The sequence below is a fragment of the Ambystoma mexicanum genome, chromosome 7q (genome assembly GCF_040938575.1).
Source record: "Ambystoma mexicanum isolate Mex_15411 chromosome 7q, UKY_AmexF1_1, whole genome shotgun sequence".
NCBI classification, from domain to species: Eukaryota; Metazoa; Chordata; class Amphibia; order Caudata; family Ambystomatidae; genus Ambystoma; species Ambystoma mexicanum.
The window spans coordinates 993,325,200-993,349,470 of NC_090941.1; the positions used below are offsets into that span (position 1 = coordinate 993,325,200).

The 24,271-nt window shown below is 44.2% G+C and overlaps 1 protein-coding gene across 2 annotated transcripts in view; it reads right to left on the bottom strand.

Moving 5' to 3' along the window:
- Positions 1–24,271, bottom strand: part of P4HA3 (prolyl 4-hydroxylase subunit alpha 3) — a 356,959-nt gene that overhangs the window by 222,996 nt on the left and 109,692 nt on the right. For both annotated transcript variants that reach the window (XM_069640141.1, XM_069640140.1), the window contains exon 2: positions 10,995–11,137. In XM_069640141.1, the coding sequence (XP_069496242.1) occupies positions 10,995–11,037 (43 nt within the window). In that variant the 5' untranslated portion in view covers positions 11,038–11,137. The remainder of the gene's footprint in view (positions 1–10,994; positions 11,138–24,271) is intronic.

A 24,271-nucleotide genomic window follows, 5' to 3' on the forward strand; every position in this document is an offset into this window, starting at 1 on the left:
CTCAAACTCTGTATTTCATAGAAAAGTTCCAAAACATTTGATCTATTCAATATTTCAGGGCTCCCCAAGTGAAATAAATATTCCAACATTAGCTTGGTACCAACAATCTCGCTTATGCCTTCACTTTCACATCTGGACTGAGAAGATACTTTATTATTCCCCACTGCCCCCTGTATAGACTTCAAGGGACCCTCACTGGGGCCAAGGGTATGGGCCTTCTCACACAAATCTATAGTTCGACAGGAGCCGTGTTTCGTTACTGGCCTCATTGGTGGTAGCATATTCACAGGCTCTTGTCAATCAGTGTTTGTGGAGTACATAAGTGACCCCTTTCTTCAGGGACGTCATTTCACCAAAATGCCTGGGGTAGCGGAAGTGACATCACATGACCCTCGACCTCTGATGACATCACAGGAAGTGATGTTATTTGACCCCACCCCAAAGTGATATCACAGGAAGCGATGGAACACGACCTTTCACCCCTTGACAAAACAGGAAGTGGCATCACATAGCATGGTTCATAAGCACACTACGAAATAGATGGTTACGATATCACTATGATGTGATATATATTTCATACAAGAATGGATCGCCTTATGTATCGTTAAGATCAGTTTGTATAGGCCCATATTACCAAATTACTTTGAATACAAGCAGACATCCATGGCCAAATGATAAAGATGTGCTATTATATAGCACTTACGCTTAAGCGCTTTATATATAACAAATATACATACAATATCACCCAACCTGTGTTGGTACTCATTTATCGACCTCAGAAGTATGAAAGCCTGCGTTGAGGTGTTTAAGAACAGAATAAATCAGTGACTCTTCCCCTGAAGTGTGCCTGAAATAAACCTTTAATGAGTCTAGCAATTATTGTATAGAATTCTAGAAAGACACATTATTTGGTATTCCCATTCTTTCTTATTTAGGGTCACTGCTGAAAATATTAGACTTGTGGAACCTATGTTCTTTTTTTCTAAATGTTTTATTTAAGAGGCCTGAACAAGAAAGCCAGCCACTCCAGAAGCAAAGAGCCACATGGCGCTGGCCACAGCCCAGGACCTTGCGTTTTAAAAAATAAAAATACATATATATATTTTCTTTTTCTTTTATTTTTTAGGGGTAGCAGGGGAGACCACAGGGGTAGCAAGGGAGACCTCAGGGGCCGCAGTTGAGACACCTGGTTACCCCTGCATGACATCCCTGCCTTTCTTACTCTTTCACACAATAGGCATCCTGCGACCCCCCCAATGGACCCACTGAGGAGCCCCCTTAAAGCAGATGCTTGGATCCACTGGAATCCCTCCCCCTAAACTCATTCATGTATGGGGGTGTATAATCACCAGAGCACCCAGACCAGTATGCATCAGTTTGACAGGCAGTATTTACTTTAGACCCTTATCATAGTGATGGTCCTTTAGCAACAGGTTGACAAAACACATCCAATACTGGCAGGCCATTCTATGGACCCAATTTGTCAGGCACAGTTGTTACAATACCCTCCCCAGGGCAGGTTCAAGGAATTTTGCCACCCTAAGCAAAGTGTAAGATTGGTGCCCCCACTTAGGCACTTGGACACATACCTTTCATGCTGCACTTGGTATAAATATTGACATTTTGTACTTCAAGGCCCACATTAATACTGCCTTACAGAGCAGAGCTCTAATTTTTGCCATAGCCATGTGCGAGAAAGCCATCCAGTCCTGTTTTTGCTTGGAATTCTGGGACATGTAGTTTTCCTAAATTCCATGTGGGGTACAAGTATATGAGAGCATAAAATACATTTCATGCTGGCTACGCCTGTACATGTACATTCAGGCAGATGCCAGTATTACCATATAAGAACTTGTTGGATTTCACAGTAAAAAATGCCATGTCACTCTACGAAAGCATGTCCAGGCTGGGTGCACCAAGCCAGTCTAGCAACTTGCCCTAGCGATGCTGTGACTACCTGAAGCATCCTGCCCGGAGATGTGACTACCAGTACCACCCTGACACAGCCTCAATGAGCACCTGCAACATGCTACCCATGAATTGTGACATTTGTGCCCACTCCTCTACTGGTGGAAGGTATTGAGAAACAGCCAACAGTTGCTGGACAAAGATGCCCTGGAAAATTAAATCTCAGTGACGACCACATGGCACAGAAAAGTGAGGAGCCGCTCAAAATTCCCACATTGGTTCTTCAACAGGCCTATTCTGGCATGAACCACTCTGCTGCGATTGACAATAACGGTGCAAGGAGGACCTTTGTGTCCTGGCAGACCTGGGCACTATGGACCGCTGTTGATACAGCTCACATACCTCAGACAGATCACATTAAACCATCAGAGGGTAAAGACCTTTCACCAGGACCCCGTGCAATAGGTCAGGCTGGCAGATGATACGCAGTTCACTGTGGGCCTGTTCCCTGATAGATGTTAATGTCCAGGAGGTTTCCCCCCATTTCCTCCTATCTTTTTACATGAACAGCCAAAATACCCCAGCACGACTCCAACTGTTCCACACAATGGATTTCAGCATTGTTTCTAATGGCTATTATTAGCCCACCCGAGGGGCGTCCCGGGTTACCTTTTAATGCTAGCGGCATCCATATTAGAACCCCATCTAGTGCCGGCGTTGTCATAAGCCATACCTCCTGAAGCAGTATAATGAAATCGGTCAATACAAATCGGCACAGAGTTACATTGCTAATCAAGTGGCCGTGTCCTCTAGTGTTCCATGACAAACCACTATATGAATCCGTATAACTAAAGCTGCTGTTTCAGGTCTTTCAGCTGTGAGATTGATTCTTTCAGTGTGAGGGCCAGCCATCGCCACTCATTGGCTTCCCCCGTCATAGTGGCCACCTGTTCTTCATTCTTCTTCCACCCCCCTTCATGTATGTTTATTATCACCCAAGGGGGCCTTCTGACTCTTAGGATTCACCACTCGATCCCATTCCTTTACTATTGTTGTCTCCCTTTGCGACCCCCTCATCCGCTCTGGACCCCCATAGGGTATCATATAATGCAGAGCTGCCTCAGGCCACTGATCTCCCCAAACAGGGCATTAATTACCATGTGGGACGAGATTGTTAACACCACCCTGTTTGCTCGCTCTTTGTCCACAAACTCCACCAGCTCAATATCTTTAGAGGACATTTTCCTCAAACTCTGTATTTCATAGAAAAGTTCCAAAACATTTGATCTATTCAATATTTCAGGGCTCCCCAAGTGAAATAAATATTCCAACATTAGCTTGGTACCAACAATCTCGCTTATGCCTTCACTTTCACATCTGGACTGAGAAGATACTTTATTATTCCCCACTGCCCCCTGTATAGACTTCAAGGGACCCTCACTGGGGCCAAGGGTATGGGCCTTCTCACACAAATCTATAGTTCGACAGGAGCCGTGTTTCGTTACTGGCCTCATTGGTGGTAGCATATTCACAGGCTCTTGTCAATCAGTGTTTGTGGAGTACATAAGTGACCCCTTTCTTCAGGGACGTCATTTCACCAAAATGCCTGGGGTAGCGGAAGTGACATCACATGACCCTCGACCTCTGATGACATCACAGGAAGTGATGTTATTTGACCCCACCCCAAAGTGATATCACAGGAAGCGATGGAACACGACCTTTCACCCCTTGACAAAACAGGAAGTGGCATCACATAGCATGGTTCATAAGCACACTACGAAATAGATGGTTACGATATCACTATGATGTGATATATATTTCATACAAGAATGGATCGCCTTATGTATCGTTAAGATCAGTTTGTATAGGCCCATATTACCAAATTACTTTGAATACAAGCAGACATCCATGGCCAAATGATAAAGATGTGCTATTATATAGCACTTACGCTTAAGCGCTTTATATATAACAAATATACATACAATATCACCCAACCTGTGTTGGTACTCATTTATCGACCTCAGAAGTATGAAAGCCTGCGTTGAGGTGTTTAAGAACAGAATAAATCAGTGACTCTTCCCCTGAAGTGTGCCTGAAATAAACCTTTAATGAGTCTAGCAATTATTGTATAGAATTCTAGAAAGACACATTATTTGGTATTCCCATTCTTTCTTATTTAGGGTCACTGCTGAAAATATTAGACTTGTGGAACCTATGTTCTTTTTTTCTAAATGTTTTATTTAAGAGGCCTGAACAAGAAAGCCAGCCACTCCAGAAGCAAAGAGCCACATGGCGCTGGCCACAGCCCAGGACCTTGCGTTTTAAAAAATAAAAATACATATATATATTTTCTTTTTCTTTTATTTTTTAGGGGTAGCAGGGGAGACCACAGGGGTAGCAAGGGAGACCTCAGGGGCCGCAGTTGAGACACCTGGTTACCCCTGCATGACATCCCTGCCTTTCTTACTCTTTCACACAATAGGCATCCTGCGACCCCCCCAATGGACCCACTGAGGAGCCCCCTTAAAGCAGATGCTTGGATCCACTGGAATCCCTCCCCCTAAACTCATTCATGTATGGGGGTGTATAATCACCAGAGCACCCAGACCAGTATGCATCAGTTTGACAGGCAGTATTTACTTTAGCCCCTTATCATAGTGATGGTCCTTTAGCAACAGGTTGACAAAACACATCCAATACTGGCAGGCCATTCTATGGACCCAATTTGTCAGGCACAGTTGTTACAATACCCTCCCCAGGGCAGGTTCAAGGAATTTTGCCACCCTAAGCAAAGTGTAAGATTGGTGCCCCCACTTAGGCACTTGGACACATACCTTTCATGCTGCACTTGGTATAAATATTGACATTTTGTACTTCAAGGCCCACATTAATACTGCCTTACAGAGCAGAGCTCTAATTTTTGCCATAGCCATGTGCGAGAAAGCCATCCAGTCCTGTTTTTGCTTGGAATTCTGGGACATGTAGTTTTCCTAAATTCCATGTGGGGTACAAGTATATGAGAGCATAAAATACATTTCATGCTGGCTACGCCTGTACATGTACATTCAGGCAGATGCCAGTATTACCATATAAGAACTTGTTGGATTTCACAGTAAAAAATGCCATGTCACTCTACGAAAGCATGTCCAGGCTGGGTGCACCAAGCCAGTCTAGCAACTTGCCCTAGCGATGCTGTGACTACCTGAAGCATCCTGCCCGGAGATGTGACTACCAGTACCACCCTGACACAGCCTCAATGAGCACCTGCAACATGCTACCCATGAATTGTGACATTTGTGCCCACTCCTCTACTGGTGGAAGGTATTGAGAAACAGCCAACAGTTGCTGGACAAAGATGCCCTGGAAAATTAAATCTCAGTGACGACCACATGGCACAGAAAAGTGAGGAGCCGCTCAAAATTCCCACATTGGTTCTTCAACAGGCCTATTCTGGCATGAACCACTCTGCTGCGATTGACAATAACGGTGCAAGGAGGACCTTTGTGTCCTGGCAGACCTGGGCACTATGGACCGCTGTTGATACAGCTCACATACCTCAGACAGATCACATTAAACCATCAGAGGGTAAAGACCTTTCACCAGGACCCCGTGCAATAGGTCAGGCTGGCAGCTGCAGCGAGTCAGCATGGTAATGTTCTCTGTCAATGGCCAGGTTGACATTATTTCTCATCATGGCTGCATATTCCTGCTTGCTCGGCTGGCTATTAAGTTAGAAAGAATTATCAAATGTGTGTGGTAGGCGAACATATCTGTTTCCATTAATTTCATGTTTTTTAATGAAAGAATTGGTAAGCAGTCTGAAGGCTTTATCATAGCTCAGTAAGCCTATGTATTATGGCACAAAAATTATAGTTATTCGTGACAAAGAATTTGCTTTGCAGTCATGGAATATTACGTGACTTAGCAAAATATGTCTATGCTGAAAGAAAGCACACACATCTAACATCCTATCCACATTCTCTCTTCCCACACCAACTCACCCTGTTATGTTATGTGTTATGTGCTTGCTTATAAAGCGCCGGTAGCCCGCAGGCATCAGGGCGCGGGAAACCAAAAAAGAACTAAACACGTAATTCAACTCATTAAGATAGATAGATATCCTAGAGAAAGGGACAACATAGCTCATTGAAACAATGAGGTTTTTAGTAATTTTCCTAAAACTCTGGTAATTTGCTTAAAGCCATAATGCCATCGGCAGCATGTTCCAGAGGTCTACTGCTTTTGCCGGGAAGGATTTACCTTGCCCAGATGCGGGCTTAGCCCCAGGGGTGTTCAAGGTACCCCTGTCGGCTGATTTTAGACATCTTCCAGGGGCATAGAATGAGAAATGTTTTTTAAAATATCTGGGAGCCTCTCAATATAGGCATCTATGGATTATTATCATGGCCTTAAACATGACTCTCTTCTCCACTCTCAACCAATGCAGTGCTCTTCTCCCTGTTGACACATGTTTTCTATTCTTTATATTCTTGACTATGCGAACTGTGTCATTTTGTATGACTTGGCACTTTGAATTTCCCTTTTTGTAGCTCCTAACAAGAGAGCGTTGCCATAGTCAACTCGCGACAGGATGATGGCCCTGGCGATAGTAGCAGCATTAACTTCATTGATGAAGGGTCTTATTGCTCTCAGGAGACATAAATAGTTGGCGTTGTTTTTCTGCAGGTAGCCTACCTGTACCTCCGAGCCCACCGATGCTTCCACCATCATCCCGAGAGTTTTGACATGCAGCATCACCGGGATATTTGCGTCCTTGATGGTGAAGGACTTATATTCATTCCCTAATTTGCATCTGGCCTGTCGTGTGCCGAAAATCAGCAGCTCTGTTTTAGTATTTTTTAAACGCATCCAATGATGTTGCATCCAGTGGTCTATGATGTTATAAACCTTATTATACTGACAGATTTTTGCACTGTCAGTAATGTAATCACCGTGAGTTCAAAAATAAGTTGCGTATCATCGGCGTTATTCGTAAAGAATACGCCAATGTGTTCAAGGAGTTCGCAGAGGCTTCTCAAATATAAGTTGAACAGGAGAGGTGACAAACTGGCTCCCTGCGGGACTCCATAAAAGATGGGAGCGGTCTTGGAGAAATTGTCCCCCCGGTGTATTCTAGCACTCCGATCTTTAAGAAAGGATGATAACCAAGCCAACGCCTTAGGAGAACAACCTGCAATGTTGGCCAGTGCCTCCTGAAGGAGCTGGTGATCCACCAAATCAAAGGCAGCGCTTAAGTCGAGAAGCATGAGAATACCCGTTTTGCCTTTATCTCTCAAACCCAACATATGCGACTGGAGTTCCAGCATAGCGGATTCGGTGCTGCGGGATGCCCGGAGACCTGATTGTTGATTGCGCAACAGCTTCAGGTCTTCCACATGTTTTTGCAATTGGTTTGTGGCAATTTTATCTTGCACCTTCAATACGAAGTTCGAATTAGTTATGGGCTGTAAGTTCCCAGGATCTTTAGGGTCCAGCCCTGCTTTTTTAACTAGTGGGGTAATAGTTACCTCCTTAATGTCCTTGGGCACCACGCCTTCCCTGAAAGATGCATTAACTATCTTTGTTAAGAACGGTGAGAAAAGTTCTTTGTGCTCCAAAATAATTTTGGTTGGCAGAACATTCTCTGCGCACGATGTCGGGTTCATCTTGTCTAGGACCTTACATAAATCGTCCTCCGATATGGGTAGGAACTTAAAACTCCCATTTGCTTCCACGTTTGTGGCTACGACATGGGTAGCAGGTCTGTCGCCCTCTGTTCTGGCTGTGATAATATTGTTTCTGGTCTTCTGGATCTTGTTAGCAAAGGCTTCTTGCACCTTGTCACAGTCTTCACTGGTAGGTGTATGTGGTGGTGTTAACATCTTGGGTTTTTCCATCTCCTTAAGTATGTCAAAAATGTTACTATTTGTGTTGGAAGCTGCCTCAATTTCTTTATTGTAGTAGCTTTTTTTTTCTCTCCTTAATCCACTTTCTATAGCAGTAATCAGCCCTTTTCCAATTTTCTTTATTTATTTGGTTGGGATTTTGCCTCCATATCCTTCTTTCGTTCGTTTCTCTTGTTTGAGTTTGTTAAGATCTCCACTGTACCATATACAGTGGTTGTTATTTTCCCTCACCAATTTCTGTTTCAAAGGGGCAAATTCTTCTACCAGAGCTTGCATATGTGTATTGTATTTCCTAAGCATGCTCTCACAGTCCTCCTCTTCCATAAAGGACTCGGCAACCTTCTGTAGGCAGTACCCTCCCTACCCCCCACCTGCCCTAGTTCACTCTCTCTACCTCCACCCACCAAACCTTCACTCTCTCTACCCTCACTGGCTCTACCCCCACTCTTCTATGACCACCCTCCCTACCACCACTCTCTCTTCTCCAACCCACCAGACCCCCACTGGCTCTACCCCCACTCACCCTTTGACCACTCTCTCTGGCCCCACCTTCTCTTCCCCACCCAACCTACCCTCACTATCTCTACCCCCTCACACCCAACCTACCTGTGCTCTTTAGCACCCCCCACTCAACCCCCACTCACCAACCCTATTCCCACTCTCTCTACCCCCGCCCACCCAACCTACATGCACTCTCTCTACCCCATCCACCTGTCCTACCCTCTCCTTCTCTACTCAACCCTACCCCTTCTCTCTTCACCACTACCACACACCCTACCACTCTATACCCTTCATTCCTCCACTGACCCACCCTACCCGAACCCTCTATTCCCTCACCCACCCACATGTCCCGCTCTCTCTTCACCTCTCATCCTTTATTTCTTACCCTCTCACTCTAACCCTCTCTCGCTCATCGTTCCTCTTTATCACCATCAAGGGCACCCTCTATCAATGGCTTCCTCCCTTGCTCTATTCCCCTTCTCATTCTATTGCTCATCATCGATGGCACCCTCTATCAATGGCTTCCTCCCTTGCTCTATTCCCCTTCTCATTCTATTGCTCATCATCAAGGGCACCCGCTATCAATGGCTTCCTCCCTTGCTCTATTACCCTTCACATTCTATTGCTCATCATCAAGGGCACCCTCTATCAATGGCTTCCTCCCTTGCTCTATTCCCCTTCTCATTCTATTGCTCATCATCGATGGCACCCTCTATCAATGGCTTCCTCCCTTGCTCTATTACCCTTCTCATTCTATTTCTCATCATCAAGGGCACCCTCTACCAATGGCTTCCTCCCTTGCTCTATTACCCTTCTCATTCTATTGCTCATCATCAAGGGCACCCTCTATCAATGGCTTCCTCCCTTGCTCTATTACCCTTCTCATTCTATTGCTCATCATCGATGGCACCCTCTACCAATGGCTTCCTCCCTTGCTCTATTACCCTTCTCATTCTATTGCACACCTGCACCAAACATTAGACTCTCCTCCTTGAACCCTGGTGTCTATAAATTCAGAATGCAAAGAACAGCAGAAAACGCCAAAATTATTGGCATTGCCAATGCTTGTTTCCATTACCACCATGGCTGTAATGATGTGGTTGAAGAAAATGCGTTGTGCCTTTTCATTTATTATTCTTGTTGCTTTATCATATATGAAAATGCATGATTCAACCTGTTTTAATTGCCATCTTGCTTTGTTTGCTCTGACTTGGAAGGTCATACATTATGCTCTGAAGGACTGGACTGCATCTGCCAATGGAGCATATGTCCTGTACCACTGAACTGCACTGTCTACTATGACATAATACAGAGGTGTATTCACAATAATGTATCATTACATAGTACATGTCACAGGTTAGGTCAATAGGATTCTGTAATTCCTTCACTGAAATGCATCATTACACAAGGAAGAGCTGAGCGACGCAATTAAAAATAACATTGTCTGGCGCGACATACATTCCAAGATGGCGCTCATGAAAATACAGCTTCCGTTAAGATGCAAATGGCCAAATGAAAGCACTCTCTGCATCACAGAGCTGTCAGTGGCAGCAGTAGACATATGAAAGGAACATTCTAATGAGAAAAAAGAAATCATCATTCTACACATCAGCATAAAGAAGAACAATAATAGCAAAAAACATACTCTAATACAAAAGTGTACATACAATGGCCCTCATTATGAGTTTGGCTGTAGTTCGGCAATATTTCCGTTGAGCTATCGCCAAAAACAAATACCGTTACTACCACTTGGTCCTGAGGCTTTAACACAGGATTACAAGTGGCTGCATTGCGGTACAAGACCTCATTTCCAGAGTCCACAGGACTTCATGGGGTTTTTGGCAGAACTACTGCTGGCAGTTCCCTTGTGGTAATCGCATAAAAGATTGGCCGTAAGGTGTCCAATTTACCTCCAGCTTTTTGCTCGCCGTAAATCCTCCACCCCGCCGCCAATCTGGTAGTTTAACGCTGCGGTAATGCGGCGTAACTGAATTAAACAGCTCTCTCTCCAAAGTAAATAGTTCTCCCTTTTCTACAAAAAGATGGCCATTATAATGAAGCCACCATGATTCACTAATTCTTCTTCATGGAGCAGCAGATGGACACCAAGAGTTGTCTAATATGTATCTTCGAGAGCTCTGGCAGAGAGCTAGGGCATATCTAACCATACCTAAACGGGCATGATTTTTTTGCAATAGAACAGCAAAAGTGCCTCCATCCATGACTAAAATGACAGACACACACACCATCCCTTCAATTATAAATAATAAAATCACACAGCTAGAAAGGAGATAACATTCGGTGTCATTCGGGAGACATAGCTTTTCGGTGTATTTTGGTTATTTACCCACCCATTGAATTACCATGGCCATGTTAATCACTATGGACATCCCCACCCACTACCTGCCTCTCCCCACCTAAAAACACATCCTTCTGTAATGTATTTGAGCTATCTCTATCAAGCAGTAATATCAAACTTTGGCCTGCCAGTGTTATTGCTAAGCAGCAGCTGACAGTTAATGGTTTAATTATTAACCGAGTGTGCAGTGCCTTCAGCCAGTGCCCATTGCACCAAACCATGAGCCAATATTGCATGAGGTCTTCTGACACATTATTTTTGAGAAGGTGTAAATATTCCAGCACAAGAAGTGAAAAGGTTCAGTAAGTATTTCATGTTACCTTCTGTGTTCTCGCTGGCCTCGCGACTGTGCACCACATTCATCCACTCTGACTGCAGTCTCTTTATCAAGGTGTATGCCAGCAATGGATTGGCTACTGGGACCCCTGCTCCTTGGTGTAATGTGTGTACTTTCTCATAAAACCTGGAAGACAAGAGCAGGGAAAGAGGGGCATCATTGCTGGCAATATGCGGTACTGCTCAACCAGTAACACTCAGGGTGAATAAAGGTAGCTGTCTAAATGGTACACAGACATCTATTCCATAACATTTTCTAAGTGTGACAAATCGGCCAATGGGGTAGAATCATAGAACAGTGCTGCTGGGCTGATTCATTTTAGGACTGGTTTAGAGAGCTGTAGAGCTTTGCCAGACCTTGTAAAGATGCGCATTAGAGGGACCTTGGTGTCAGTCAGATGCTCCATTGTGCAGAACGAGTGCTCATGGTGAAAGCTCTGTTAATCTGTCAGCCATTTTATAATAGTTAGTGAAGTTGTGAAAATTGGCAAGTGAGTTGTTCAACGTTTCTTTTATGATCTTTTTTATGCACTTGTAGTATGTTTCATTGATATTATTCCACCTTTGAGCTGCAGCACATTCTTTTACTGGTCTTGTTGTTTTCTGAATGTGCCTCTGATTTGTGTATGGCTTCCGAACTCTTCAGCACAGACAAACGGGAAAGCATCAGCCACAAAAGCGGGACTGTAGCATTTCCAGATCCTGTATGTTAGGGTCACAATGAGTGCGTTGTAAATTATACTTCCTCATTCCAAAATGGAGGTTCATGCAGCGCTACTGCCTTTATTTTGTTTCCACTACTTCTCCCCTCGTCCCACCGTGGGGGAAAGCAGCGAAACCAAAACAGCATTGTAATTGGATGCTGACAGCCACGGACACCTATTGCGGTAATGCAAGGAATTGAAGAGCCACGCCCTTCACCTTATCCGTCCAGAAAGTTTCTCCGGGTTTTGGACTTAATTGCAAGTTAGGGCGTTCATGCTGGCTTTAGATTCTGAGTTTGGGTGAATGTCTCTGGGGGTTATCTAGAATATTGAATTTCCCAACTATTGCACACATTGTTTGAAGCTCCACCATCAATTGATGTTCATGTTTCATTCTTTGTGAAAATGAGAATTCCAGAAAATATGATTTTTCATATGTGAGGTATCCACACGTTGGTACCTTGCCATGTCCTAAATTTCATTTTCAGGCTGGCTTTGGGGAGCAATATTTCAAGAGTTCCACTTTGGGCCTGGGTTGGACTGGGGCATAAAATTGCCTCGGGCACCAATGAAAAAGTGCCCACAGTTGCAACAAATGGAAATTCATTCCTTTTGTGACAGACTGCTTGAATAGTACCCATGGGGGAGTTTTTTTTAAAAAAAATGTGATGCAAATTGTGCAATTTAAAGAATATTTATTCAGAAACACTGATCAAAAGTACTAGCCGCATGGTGAAGTAAATCATCAAACTGGCCCACATTGGCTAAAAAAAGTGGCCCACTTTGACCCAAAAAACGGGCCCACACTAGCATTTTGCATTTTTGGTTCGAGCATTGCCTTCTTGCCCTATAGGCCTGTCCGAAGCTGGTGTCTTTCAGTCCTGCATGTCTGTCAGTACCTGTAAGTATACTTACTTTACAAATTCTCAATATGGGGGAGGAGGGCTGTCTACCTGCAATGTGAGATTTACCAGTAAAATGTAAGTGCATTTACCCAACTAAGTTAATTTACCTGTTTGGTATGTTTCATTTCGAACTTTATTAGTTAGACAACCCTGCATGGCCTAAAAGTGTGTTTAATTTTCCTGTTGGACGTGAGCGAATTGTAGAAGATGTCCCAAATAAATCCTGCACTCCAGTCACCCATTTTGAAGTACCAGGAACGTTCACACCGAGATATGTGACGTACAATGAGCAAATGAACCAGCAGAGAGCCGGATTAGGGCTTTGCCCAGTACCTATTAGAAAAACAGCACCTATTGACGTACCAATACCAAGGAAACCATGGACAATAAGGTATCCATTGAGAAAACCATATCTATCCACAAATGAAACAAAATGAAGACCGCCTGAATACAGTCCCTGAAGAAACCAAAAAGGCCTTAATGGAAGACGAATGGTGATGTCATGAGGGCCCGGACTGACTTGCAGATAGAAGAAATGACAACCTGAGAATAACAAAAAGAGACGAAACGCCATGAACAAAGATATTGTGAACATAAAGTGACAATATCAAAATGCAAGAAACTTAAGTTGTAAGCAAAATGAAGATATTGACCAAGTTGTGCCTGTAAATATGCTTGGAACCACAAGAAAGCGAAGAAAACAGTGTGGTTTTCTATGCTTAGTAGAAGAATAGTGCGGCAAGCGCCAATATACATAATCTACCTCAAACAAAACACATTATTATAGGTGTATTTCCACTTTGCACGAAGCAGAATCAACCAAGGGTTACTAAAAGCCACACGAGAAAAAGATTCCCATTTATCAAAATCGAGACGAGACGGCTGAAAGTAAACTCTGCAGAGGCAATTTGTGCCAGGAGAGCCAAGGTCATATCAATACAGAAGACGAACAGTAGCTACATTTAATTGAAACTAAGAACAGAATATCCTGCCTCTGAAAGGTCGAGATAAGAAACTGAAGGCAGGTGGTGGGTGAAACTAGAATCAAATACACAAATTGATGGAAAAGAGGCAAATTCACGGTGCCTGAACCACGTGACCAGCCGAGCACGAAGAAGCAGGAGTTCACACCTACGCATGGCACCGAGCCAGACAAAGATATCAGAACTTTTTCCAGACAGAAGATGCAGTCTCGAGGCCAACCACAGTGAACTAATTGACACATGGCCACTAAAGTTATGATTGATGGTAACAATAATTGGAGGAAGGCCGAGTAACAGAGGGGCACCCTGCACCTGGCTGACCATTCTCTGTGCTGCTCGGCAAAGTGGAAAAGTATGCATGGGGTTGGTGCCAACCCAATCACAATGGACCAAGTAATCTAGTGTCCTCTAGTTGGTAGAACCAATAGGACGTCGTACTTTTAATGATTTCTGCAGTAGCCATTTTGAAAGGAAGGGCTTAGATGGCCACCTGGCAGTGTTTATCCAATCCCCTCACTCCGTTACCATATACAGATATAGAACCTATATTAAAATGACCTTTTCCTAACCAATAGAATTGCACGTTAACTTTTGAGTGTTACACGTCAATGATGACGAGTTTTGAGTATAAATGTTACAACTTGTCTGAAGTTCGTTGGAGTTGAAGTGAGAAGGAAGATCGCACCATTGCTGCTATTCATAACTCCCCGTTTTCTGTACTTGTCATTAAATGGACTCCCTTTGCCAAACTGTTTGAATTGTCCTTATTGATTGGTGTTGGAGTAATAAATCTGCACCCCCATCCATCTCACGGGTGCTGCTTTCTTGTCTTAAAGTGCTTCTGAGCAAACTCCGAATCTATGGGCCGGTCGGGGGTCTCAGAGTACACTTGGTAGCAGAGATTGATGGCTATTGATTATCGATTATCTGTCAAGACAGACAGGAGCAGCGCAAATTAGAGGAAGAGCAAATAATACGAGAGAAAAGAAAAAAGAGGCGAAGGGATGAGGAAATTCAAAGCGCAAATAAACGTAGATACACAAAGAAAGAGGAAGAACATAGGGTCAGAGAAGAGCCGAGGAAGCGCAGAGAATTCGTTGACGATGTACAATGTAAGTGAAGACAGAGAGCATGCAATATTGAATATCTGGAGAGAGAGGTTAAAAAACCTGAGCCAGTAGTAGATTGGGAAGACATTGAAGAATTATTTCCTGAGTACGATTCGGTACCAGGCACGTCTAGGGCAAATATTGAAGATGACTTTGACACCAGAAGCATCGGAGGAATGATCGATAGAATATATGATGAAATGGGGTTAGAACAAATACCCCAAGGGGATGGCGTAGACGAGCGCCTAGAAAGCACTCAGTTTTACGACACTGAGGATGTCTCCCGAAGTAGTGGGAATAGAGAACTACCCCTGGATAGATTGGAAATAAGTAGGAACAAAGAAGACTCAAGAAGTTGCACGAGTTGGGAGCAGACAATGTCTGACACTGAAAGAGAGGAGCGCGAGGAACAGGAGGAAGAGAGAAGGTGTGAAAAAATGATTCTCAAGGGGAAAAGGGATAAGATGGTCAGACACTAGTGAGTCTGCGCCAAGGGCATCACAGTCAGCCACACAGTCAAACCGACACAAAGAAGTAGCTCACGGTCAGAGGGGGGTGTCTCCACTGCCCTAGGTGAACAGGCTTAGGACATTGCCAGGCAGGCGGCGATGCGGAAATATCACCCCTGCAATAGACAGGAGAACAATGAGCGAAGAGAGAGAGGGCTATGCATCCCAATTTCTGTCTCTCGAAAAAGGAGGAGCAAGACCACAATATACTCCATGGCCACACATGGATCGAGAAAATCTGAAAAACAAGCTTCCAATGTTGACTTCGGGAGCCAGAAAATGGATACACGAGCTAGAAAAAATGATGGGAGGGAACACGTTAGCTATAGGGGATGTCAAGGGTCTCTTAATTGCCATACTTGCTGATAGAGCTGATGATGTGTGGACACGGGCAGGTTACCCTGGTGTGACCACAGTTAATACCGCATATGACGGGGCTCCATTTAACAATTGCAGAGCTGCAGTATGGAAGACATTACGATTACTATATCCAGATACTTCCGACATGGGAGCTATCATGTCACGTAAAATGAAGGAGTTGGAGGATCTGTTGATTTACATCCAAAATTTCCAAGACGCGTGGGTGCTCGAGACTCATGAATCTTGGGGGAAATCTATACCTGTGTTTTCCCAGGACCCCCCTTGTCAATTTGCATATTCAAGTAACGTTGGGTCTCACCCTAAGTTACTAAGGGAATCCAGACGTGGACCCCTTGCTCACTATTCTTAGAGAGGCACAGCTCCTTCCTACAGATGAGGTCCAACCAGACCGAAAGACGTGTCTGGGGATGCTGTTGGTACTCTTGTTCAGAGGAGAATTGGTTAGCATTTCGGTGCTAGACTGCCCCAGGGCAGGACAAAGACTGATATGTTTGGGATATTTCTTCTCTGTGAAAGATAGTGAGCTAAAGACTCTGGGTAAGTCTCTCGTAACCAGGACTAATGTCTGGCAGAGAGACTCCCAGGACCCCCCTTGTCAATTTGCATAATTCAAGTAACTTTGGGTCTCACCCTAAATTACTAGGGGAATCCAGACGTGGACCCCTTGCTCACTATTCTTAGAGAGGCACAGCTCCACCCTACTGATGAGGTCCAACCAGACCGAAACACGTGTCTGGGGATGCTGTTGGTACTCTTGTTCAGAGGAGAATTGCCTAGCATTTCAGTGCTGGACTGCCCCAGGGCACGACAAAGACTGATATGTTTGGGATATTTCTTCTCTTTGAAAGATAGTGAGCTAAAGACTCTGAGTAAGTCTCTCGTAAACAGGACTAATGTCTGGCAGAGAGACTCCCAGGACCCCCCTTGTCAATTTGCATATTCAAGTAACTTTGGGTCTCACCCTAAGTTACTAGGGGAATCCAGACGTGGACCCCTTGCTCACTATTCTTAGAGAGGCACAGCTCCTCCCTACTGATGAGGTCCAACCAGACCGAAACACGTGTCTGGGGATGCTGTTGGTACTCTTGTTCAGAGGAGAATTACCTAGCATTTCGGTGCTGGACTGCCCCAGGGCAGGACAAAGACTGATATGTTTGGGATATTTCTTCTCTGTGAAAGATAGTGAGCTAAAGACTCTGGGTAAGTCTCTCGTAACCAGGACTAATGTCTGGAAGAGAGACTCCCACGAACCCCCTTGTCAATTTGCATAATTCAGGTAACTTTGGGTCTCACCCTAAATTACTAGGGGAATCCAGACGTGGACCCCTTGCTCACTATTCTTAGAGAGGCACAGCTCCACCCTACTGATGAGGTCCAACCAGACCGAAACACGTGTCTGGGGATGCTGTTGGTACTCTTGTTCAGAGGAGAATTGCCTAGCATTTCAGTGCTGGACTGCCCCAGGGCACGACATAGACTGATATGTTTGGGATATTTCTTCTCTTTGAAAGATAGTGAGCTAAAGACTCTGAGTAAGTCTCTCGTAAACAGGACTAATGTCTGGCAGAGAGACTCACAGGACCCCCTGGTATATTGTGCCAAGGGCTGCCAGAGCCGGTACAGAAACACGTCAGAAATGGTCAGAAATACAGCTGCCTATCACACACTATTGCAGGCTGCTGCAAGAAAAGAATCGCAAAAAGAAAGCTGCACGAAAGGGTGAAGAGGCAAAACTAGTGAAGAAGAAATTGTCAAAATATGCTCTTGAGGGAGCCATGATAACTAGCACAGCTGAATCGAGCATGCAACAGGTGAATAATCCACAGCAGAATAATCAGGGCAAAATGGGGTTTTACCCTAAGGGAAGAGGATTTAGGGAAAGAGGATGGCAGAGCAATCAAGGAGGTTTCCAGAATAATCAAGGAGGTTTTCAAAATATGCAAAATGGAAATCAAGATATGTCAAATGGGCAAGTGATCCGACCACCGCCATTATGTTGGTTGTGTGGGATGACAGGGCATTTAGCAAGCACATGCAGAAACCAAGTCATGATGCAAAACGGCCAAGGTATGGGAGCAGGCACAGTTTTACAGCAGGGAGTTGCACAGAATTACACGGTGCAACAGCAAATGCTAGGAGCACAGCAAAACCCACAACCTCAAAATATAGTGAGTTTTCCACAAGGACAGTCCCAACAGTCACCGATGCAACCGTCACAGACGGTGAGCACAGGGCAGACAGAGAACCCTGGAATGGGGGGTAACACTAGGAATGGGGGTAATCCAACAGCACAAGGTGGGCAAAAACTATATATGGACTAGGAAAGCTCACTGAGAGCCCAGATGTGTTCTATCCTATCAGTGACACCAGACCCTCACCTGGAACCTAAGGTGGATGTTGTTATAGGGGATAAAGAATATTCCTTCTTAGTTGACATGGGTGCAAAACGTTCGTGCATACGTAAAGGCAAGTTTTCCTTGTCCGCGATGCCATAAATACTCAGAGTTACAGAAGGAGCTACAAGTCGTGTTCCCTTCACAAATGAATTTTCAGTCTCTATAGGAGAATGTGAAATGAACATGCCTTTATTATATTCACAGCAGACCCCAGTAAACATTTTAGGTCGAGATCTTATGACGAAGTTAAATATGACAATCTCGTTCACGGAGGAGGGCATAATATGTTCAACTCCAGCAATGCATTATTCAAACGTATGAAAAGTGATTAGAGGATACACAGGACACACAGCTATGAGGGCTACACCATTAGAGCCTGAAATATTTGCATATGGAATACGTGTGCTAATGGCAGGGCTGCCAGGCCTGGCAGACAAAACCACGAGGACTCCAGATAAGTTTCTATTTAGGCCAATAATACCTACGCACGAGGAAAAGGGACAAGTATTTCCTTTGGTGATATACACAGCTGCAGTATGAGGAAAAATGGCTTGATGGTTATGACGATGAAGGCCGACAATGATGCGCAGTAATCACCAATGAAGAAGGATACCAATTGACTGACGTCACTGATGACGATCTGTTTGAAGAGCAAGCAGATATGGGAGAGACAACAGTGGAGGTGCGTCTCATCTTTTGGGTGAGAATGATCAAAAGAGAAGTGCTTCACGACAATACCCCATGTCCAGGGAGGCAGATGAAGGAATTTGTAAGACAATTTTGGCTATGATGGAACAGGGCATCTTAGTGACGTCAGAATCGTCATGCAATACTGCGGTTTATCCGATCAAGAAATCAAAGGGAGCGTCTTGGAGGCTAATTCAGGATTTATGCCCAATAAATGATATTGTTGAGGCCGAGTTCCTTTTAGTCCCGAAACCGGCTACAATTTTATGAAATATATCTGTTGAGGCAAAAATGTTCACAGTAATTGACTTGAAAAATGCATTTTCTCAATCCTGTTGCATCGTGACTCACAAGATCTGACGTCATTCACATTCAGATAGATGCGTCTGAAAAGCACGAGGCTACCCCAGGGGTACTGTGAGTCTCCTTCTATTTTTAACAGAGTCCTGCAGATGGACCTAAGCAATATTGCAATAGAAAGTGTTGTCATGCAATATGTGGATGACATTTTAATTTGCAGCACGACAGAAGAGCAATGCAGACATGATTCTATTCGGCTATTGACTATACTGACTGAGAAAGGATATAAGGTTGACTAAGAAAAGTTACAATATTGTCAACAACAAGTGCTGTACATAGGCCAGCTGATCTCGCATGAGGGGAAAAGAGTGACCCCAGAAAGGGCTGAAGCCATACTGAACACGGCCAAGCCACACACGATAAAGCAGATGCAGAGGTTTTTAGGCTTGTGCAACTATATCAGGGCATGGGTCTTTGACTACAGCCTTTGCTTCAGGCCTTAAAGAAGGCTCAGGTGACGAAAGAAAAGATTGAATGGTCCGAGACATGGAGACAGGATTTGCTGAACTCAAAAGAGCAATTTGCACGGCACCAGTTTTAGGGTTTCCCAATTATGCAGAGAAATTTTACCTGTTTTCACCCACGAATGGCAGCATTATGACGGCAGTGCTCACTCAGAGAACCACATTGGGGTAAAAACCCCTGGCATACTATAGTGGAAACTTGGACCCTGTGATGAAAGGCCATTTCCTGTGCGAACAAAGTTTAGCTGCCGCAGCGTTCGCCATTGAAAAAACTACTACCATTGTAATGGGATGCTCCATGACGTTGTACGTCGAGCACTCGCTATTTGCTATCTTAGAGAAACCAAAGGGCATACTAACATCTCAGAGAGCTTCGGTTTATGAAGTGATCATATCAAATCCATCGATTAAAATAGTTTGATGTAAGATAGAGAACACAGCTATGTTTATAGCAGAGCCAATCACTGAAGGAGAACCAATACATGACTGCGCAAATTATGAAACATTTTATGATAAAATCCCCAGAGTAAAAGAAAATGCTTTGGCAGAAGGAGAAAGTGTCTTTATTGACGGTTCTTCTGGAATCGATCAAAACGATGGGCAAAGATATACAGGCGCTGCTGTAATGAAGCACACAACAAATGGAGAATTTTGAGTACTCCTTAGTGTGCAAATACCATCTAATTATTCAGCACAGGCTGCAGAATTATTGGCGTTGATACTCGCACTTGAGAATCATGCAGACCAGGAAGTAACAGTGTACATTGACTCCGCCTATGTGACATCAACAGTGCACGCAGGCCTTACGCACTGGAAAAGGAGGGGCTACCTCCGAGCAGATGCCACACCAGTGAAGCACGCAGCCTTATTGGACAGGCTGATCAAGGCACTACAGCTCCTAGTGGGCATAGCGGTCCTGAAATGCGCTGCCCACATGAAAGGGACAGATTTTTATCTTAGGTGGAAAGCAAGCAGCAGACACAGAAGCCAAACTTATGGCATCCAAGAGTGAGATGATCATGGAAGTGGAAGTCACCCATACTAATGAGAAAATGATGGTTGCACGGACTGCACCTGAAAGGTACAGTCATTTGGGGCAAACACAGGTAATAGAACTCCAAGGGGGGGCAGCACAGGAAGAGAACAATCTTTGGAAGCGGAGAGGGTGTTCTTTAAACCCCTCTGACAGCTTGTGGTGACAAGACAGCACTGGTAAACCAGTAATGCCTATAGCACTGTTAAAATTAGCACTGGAGCAGCTACATTATCCGGCACACATGACAAAAGAGAATCTAGCAGCAACGCTCGCAGAAGACTGGTTTACATCGAACTTAACCAATCATGTTGCACTTTTCATAGTGAACTGTATAATCTGCCAACAATTCACAGCTGGGCATACATTAAAGGTAATGAGAGGAGTCATCCCAAGGCCAAATGGGCCTTTTCAGCACTTGCATGTCGGTTACGTCGATATGATTCAAGTATGTAACAGGTACAGGTACCTAATTGTTGTGGTGTGTCCATTCTCTAGATGGATAGAAGCAGGTCCATGTACTCACCCAGACTCTACCTGTGCGGCCACATTTTTTGTAAGAGAGGTATTTCCCAGGTGGGGGGTATGTCAAGTCATTAGATCAGATAATGGGACTCACTTTGTAAATTACATTTTCGAACAGATTAGCTTGCTGCTTGGTATAAAGCACAAGTTTTCATCGGCGTATCATCCACAAGGTAAGGGGATCTGTGAGAAGCTCAATGGCTTGTTAAAGGAAAAGATAGCCAAGTTGAAGCTTACTTTAAGAAAGGGATGGTTGCACTGCCTTCTTTTGGCACTGTATGCACTCAGAAACCAACCTGGTTCTGACCATCATCTCACACCGCACGAAATAGCCACAGGAAGAAGAATGCACACTCCCCTGACACCCCGAGACAGAGCTAGATGTGATGCCCAGTCAACAGGAGAAATCTTAGGGTCTGGAATGCAAAATTACCTGAATTGCATGACATCTTGCCTTAATGTAATTTTAGACCAGCTGCAGCGACGACGAAAAGAGTGCAGGGCAGCACAGAACACAGAAGAAAATACTACTACAGGCACAGCTCAAGGACTTTGTGTACCATCCGTTTTCCCTGGAGATACCGTCCTTGTAAAGAACCATACGAGGAAAAGGTGGGACGAGCCAAGATTTGTAGGTCCCTCTACAGTGGAAGACTGCACTCCTTCCGCAGTAAAACTACAAGGCAGAAGAGCTTGGAATTTTCGGGTCGATATCAAACCCTACATCGGAGAATGCCCCCTGTCTGCACCCCAACGCATGGAGACTATGAGCAACGGGGAAGAACCACAGCATGTGCAGACGATATCCATGATGAAGAAGCAGGATGCATGAGCAGCAGCAAAGCAAGGATAAAAGAACTTTGTGTGAGACAGTTGTGGTCTCACTTTGGACATTCCTCTGAGCAAAAAAGAGGATAAGGATGTGTAAAATGGATACTCTGTGCATCCTAGTTGCAGGGTGAAGAAGAAAACTGTATTTATAAACCACAACATAGGGGGTCATTACGAGGTTTGGAGGTAAGGGATTACCGGCACCGGTAAGGGTGCAGATGCCGGTAATCCCTTACCTCTGTATTCCGAGTTCCCTTTGCGGGTCCTTCCTTACCTCCTGCTTTTAGCAGGAGTTAAGTACGGGACCCGCAAAGGCACCTCAGAGGTAATTACGGTACCGTAATTTACGGTGCCGTAATTACCTCCTTCCCCATTCCCATTGAGCCCTAGGGGGCAGAAATGGGAATGGGGAAGGGCAAAAGGTGAATGGGGAATTATCGGTCCCTCCAACCCTGGAATGGACAGGTAATTACTCCATTCACCATGCCGGATTTGGGACGGTTTCAGAGGCAACCATGGAGCTAATTACTCCATGGTTAGCTCCAAACCTGGAATGAGGCCCATAGTCTCTTAACTTTGAACTTTGGACTGAGGCACACTGAAGCCTTAACGAGGAAATAATATGCCAAATTTTGACCGAGGACACATAAATTGGAAGAAAATACAGTATCCAGACTCCATCAACACAGAGTCCTTGTTTGGAATTACTTATGGTGTCCCGCAATAGCAGCATCACCAAAGACGTGGTGACATACTTCAACCTGTTGCTAAGATCGTACCCGTCGCTGGTGGGAAGGCTCACAAGTGTCACTAACTTTCTTCAAGATCCTGAAAACAAAAAGATCATAAAGAGACTGCTTACTGTGATCACCAAGCAATTCCTCCTACTTCCTGAATACAGCGAGGAAAAGCCAAATTTCCCAAGCAAAGAAGGAAATAAATGAGCTTGTCAATACATTGTTCTTTCGTCTAATTGAAGACCGTCCAGATCTTGTTGGGAGAACAACAGACGTGCTCACGTTTCTTCGAGATCCAGCAAATACAGAACGTTTGAGCACACTCCTAAATAACATTGTGATCTTAGTTGCACTCCATGCAAACAGAAAGTGCAAACATTGTTCATACGTGAAGTGAAAGCATACAGTCTTGAACCTCAGCAAGACAAGACAGATGTCCCTGTCACTAGAAGACAGCAGGATGGCCAGCAACGTTTTCTTTCGCTTAATCACTTATTTTCCAGAGCTAGTGGGGAGACCTGTAGATATTGACGTCCTCGCATACATCAGAGATCCAGCAAATTCTGCAAAAATGGGCATGCTCTTGCATGGTATTGTTTGTTTGTTTGTTTATTTGTTTGTGCATTTTCATTGTGATGCAGATCGAACTTTCAAACCATCAGCAGAATTATTTGAGAAGATTTTAAACTTTCGGCCGAGGGACAGATTGAGAGAGCAGTGTCAAAGATTTTATTTTTTATTTTCTTTTGAACTAATAAGGACACAGCATATCTTCTGGAATGAAGCAGATATGAGGCATAAACTGGGAGCTGGCATACTTTGAACATGCAGAGTAAAGATATTTGCTGAATTATTGCTTGATTTTGACACTTCCCATAGCTTAGTAAAAGAACTGTATCCCGAGATAATAGACAATTCATTATTCACAAGAGGGGGGACAATTGTGTAACACCTGCAACTCTTAACACAGAATCCGAAAGACAATATTGTTTAAAGGAATATAGTAAAAATTAACATATTGGCGAATGATCAAGATGGGGATCCAGAGCAGCAACCTCATCCTCCCGCAGGAGGAAAGACGTCTACATTTCGCTGGAAGTAAATGCTGCCGCCTGACCTATAGAGGCATATCTATCTATGTATTATATTCATCATTGTCTTATTGGCATTAACGATTAGAACTGCATTTTTTTATTGGTGCATAAAGCATTCCTATCCCAGTGCACCCACCTAATGATGTGTGCATGAAACCTATGAAAGTACCCAGACCGTACATAGGCATTCCAGTCCCTAGAAGATCTGATGGTGGAGTGAATGAACTTGAGATGGATGTGATTAGTAATGACACACACACACTTGTGGTAACAGACTAATTGAAAAGCCGGACACAGGATCGGCAAAGTACGAATGGGAAAAGGTTACTGACAACCACACGCATGCAAACATTGGATGCACATACACCAGGCCTAGTGTCAATGGCTGCAGAGCCACGATCTGAGAGACTACCTATCATGAGAAGTCCCACTGCAAGGGAGCTGAAGGGACACATGGGAAAAGCTGAATTAGTGGAGAAACAAAAGAAAGTAGAAAAGAAGCCCGCAGGAATAACATTAATGGACATTCCCGATACAGCACTT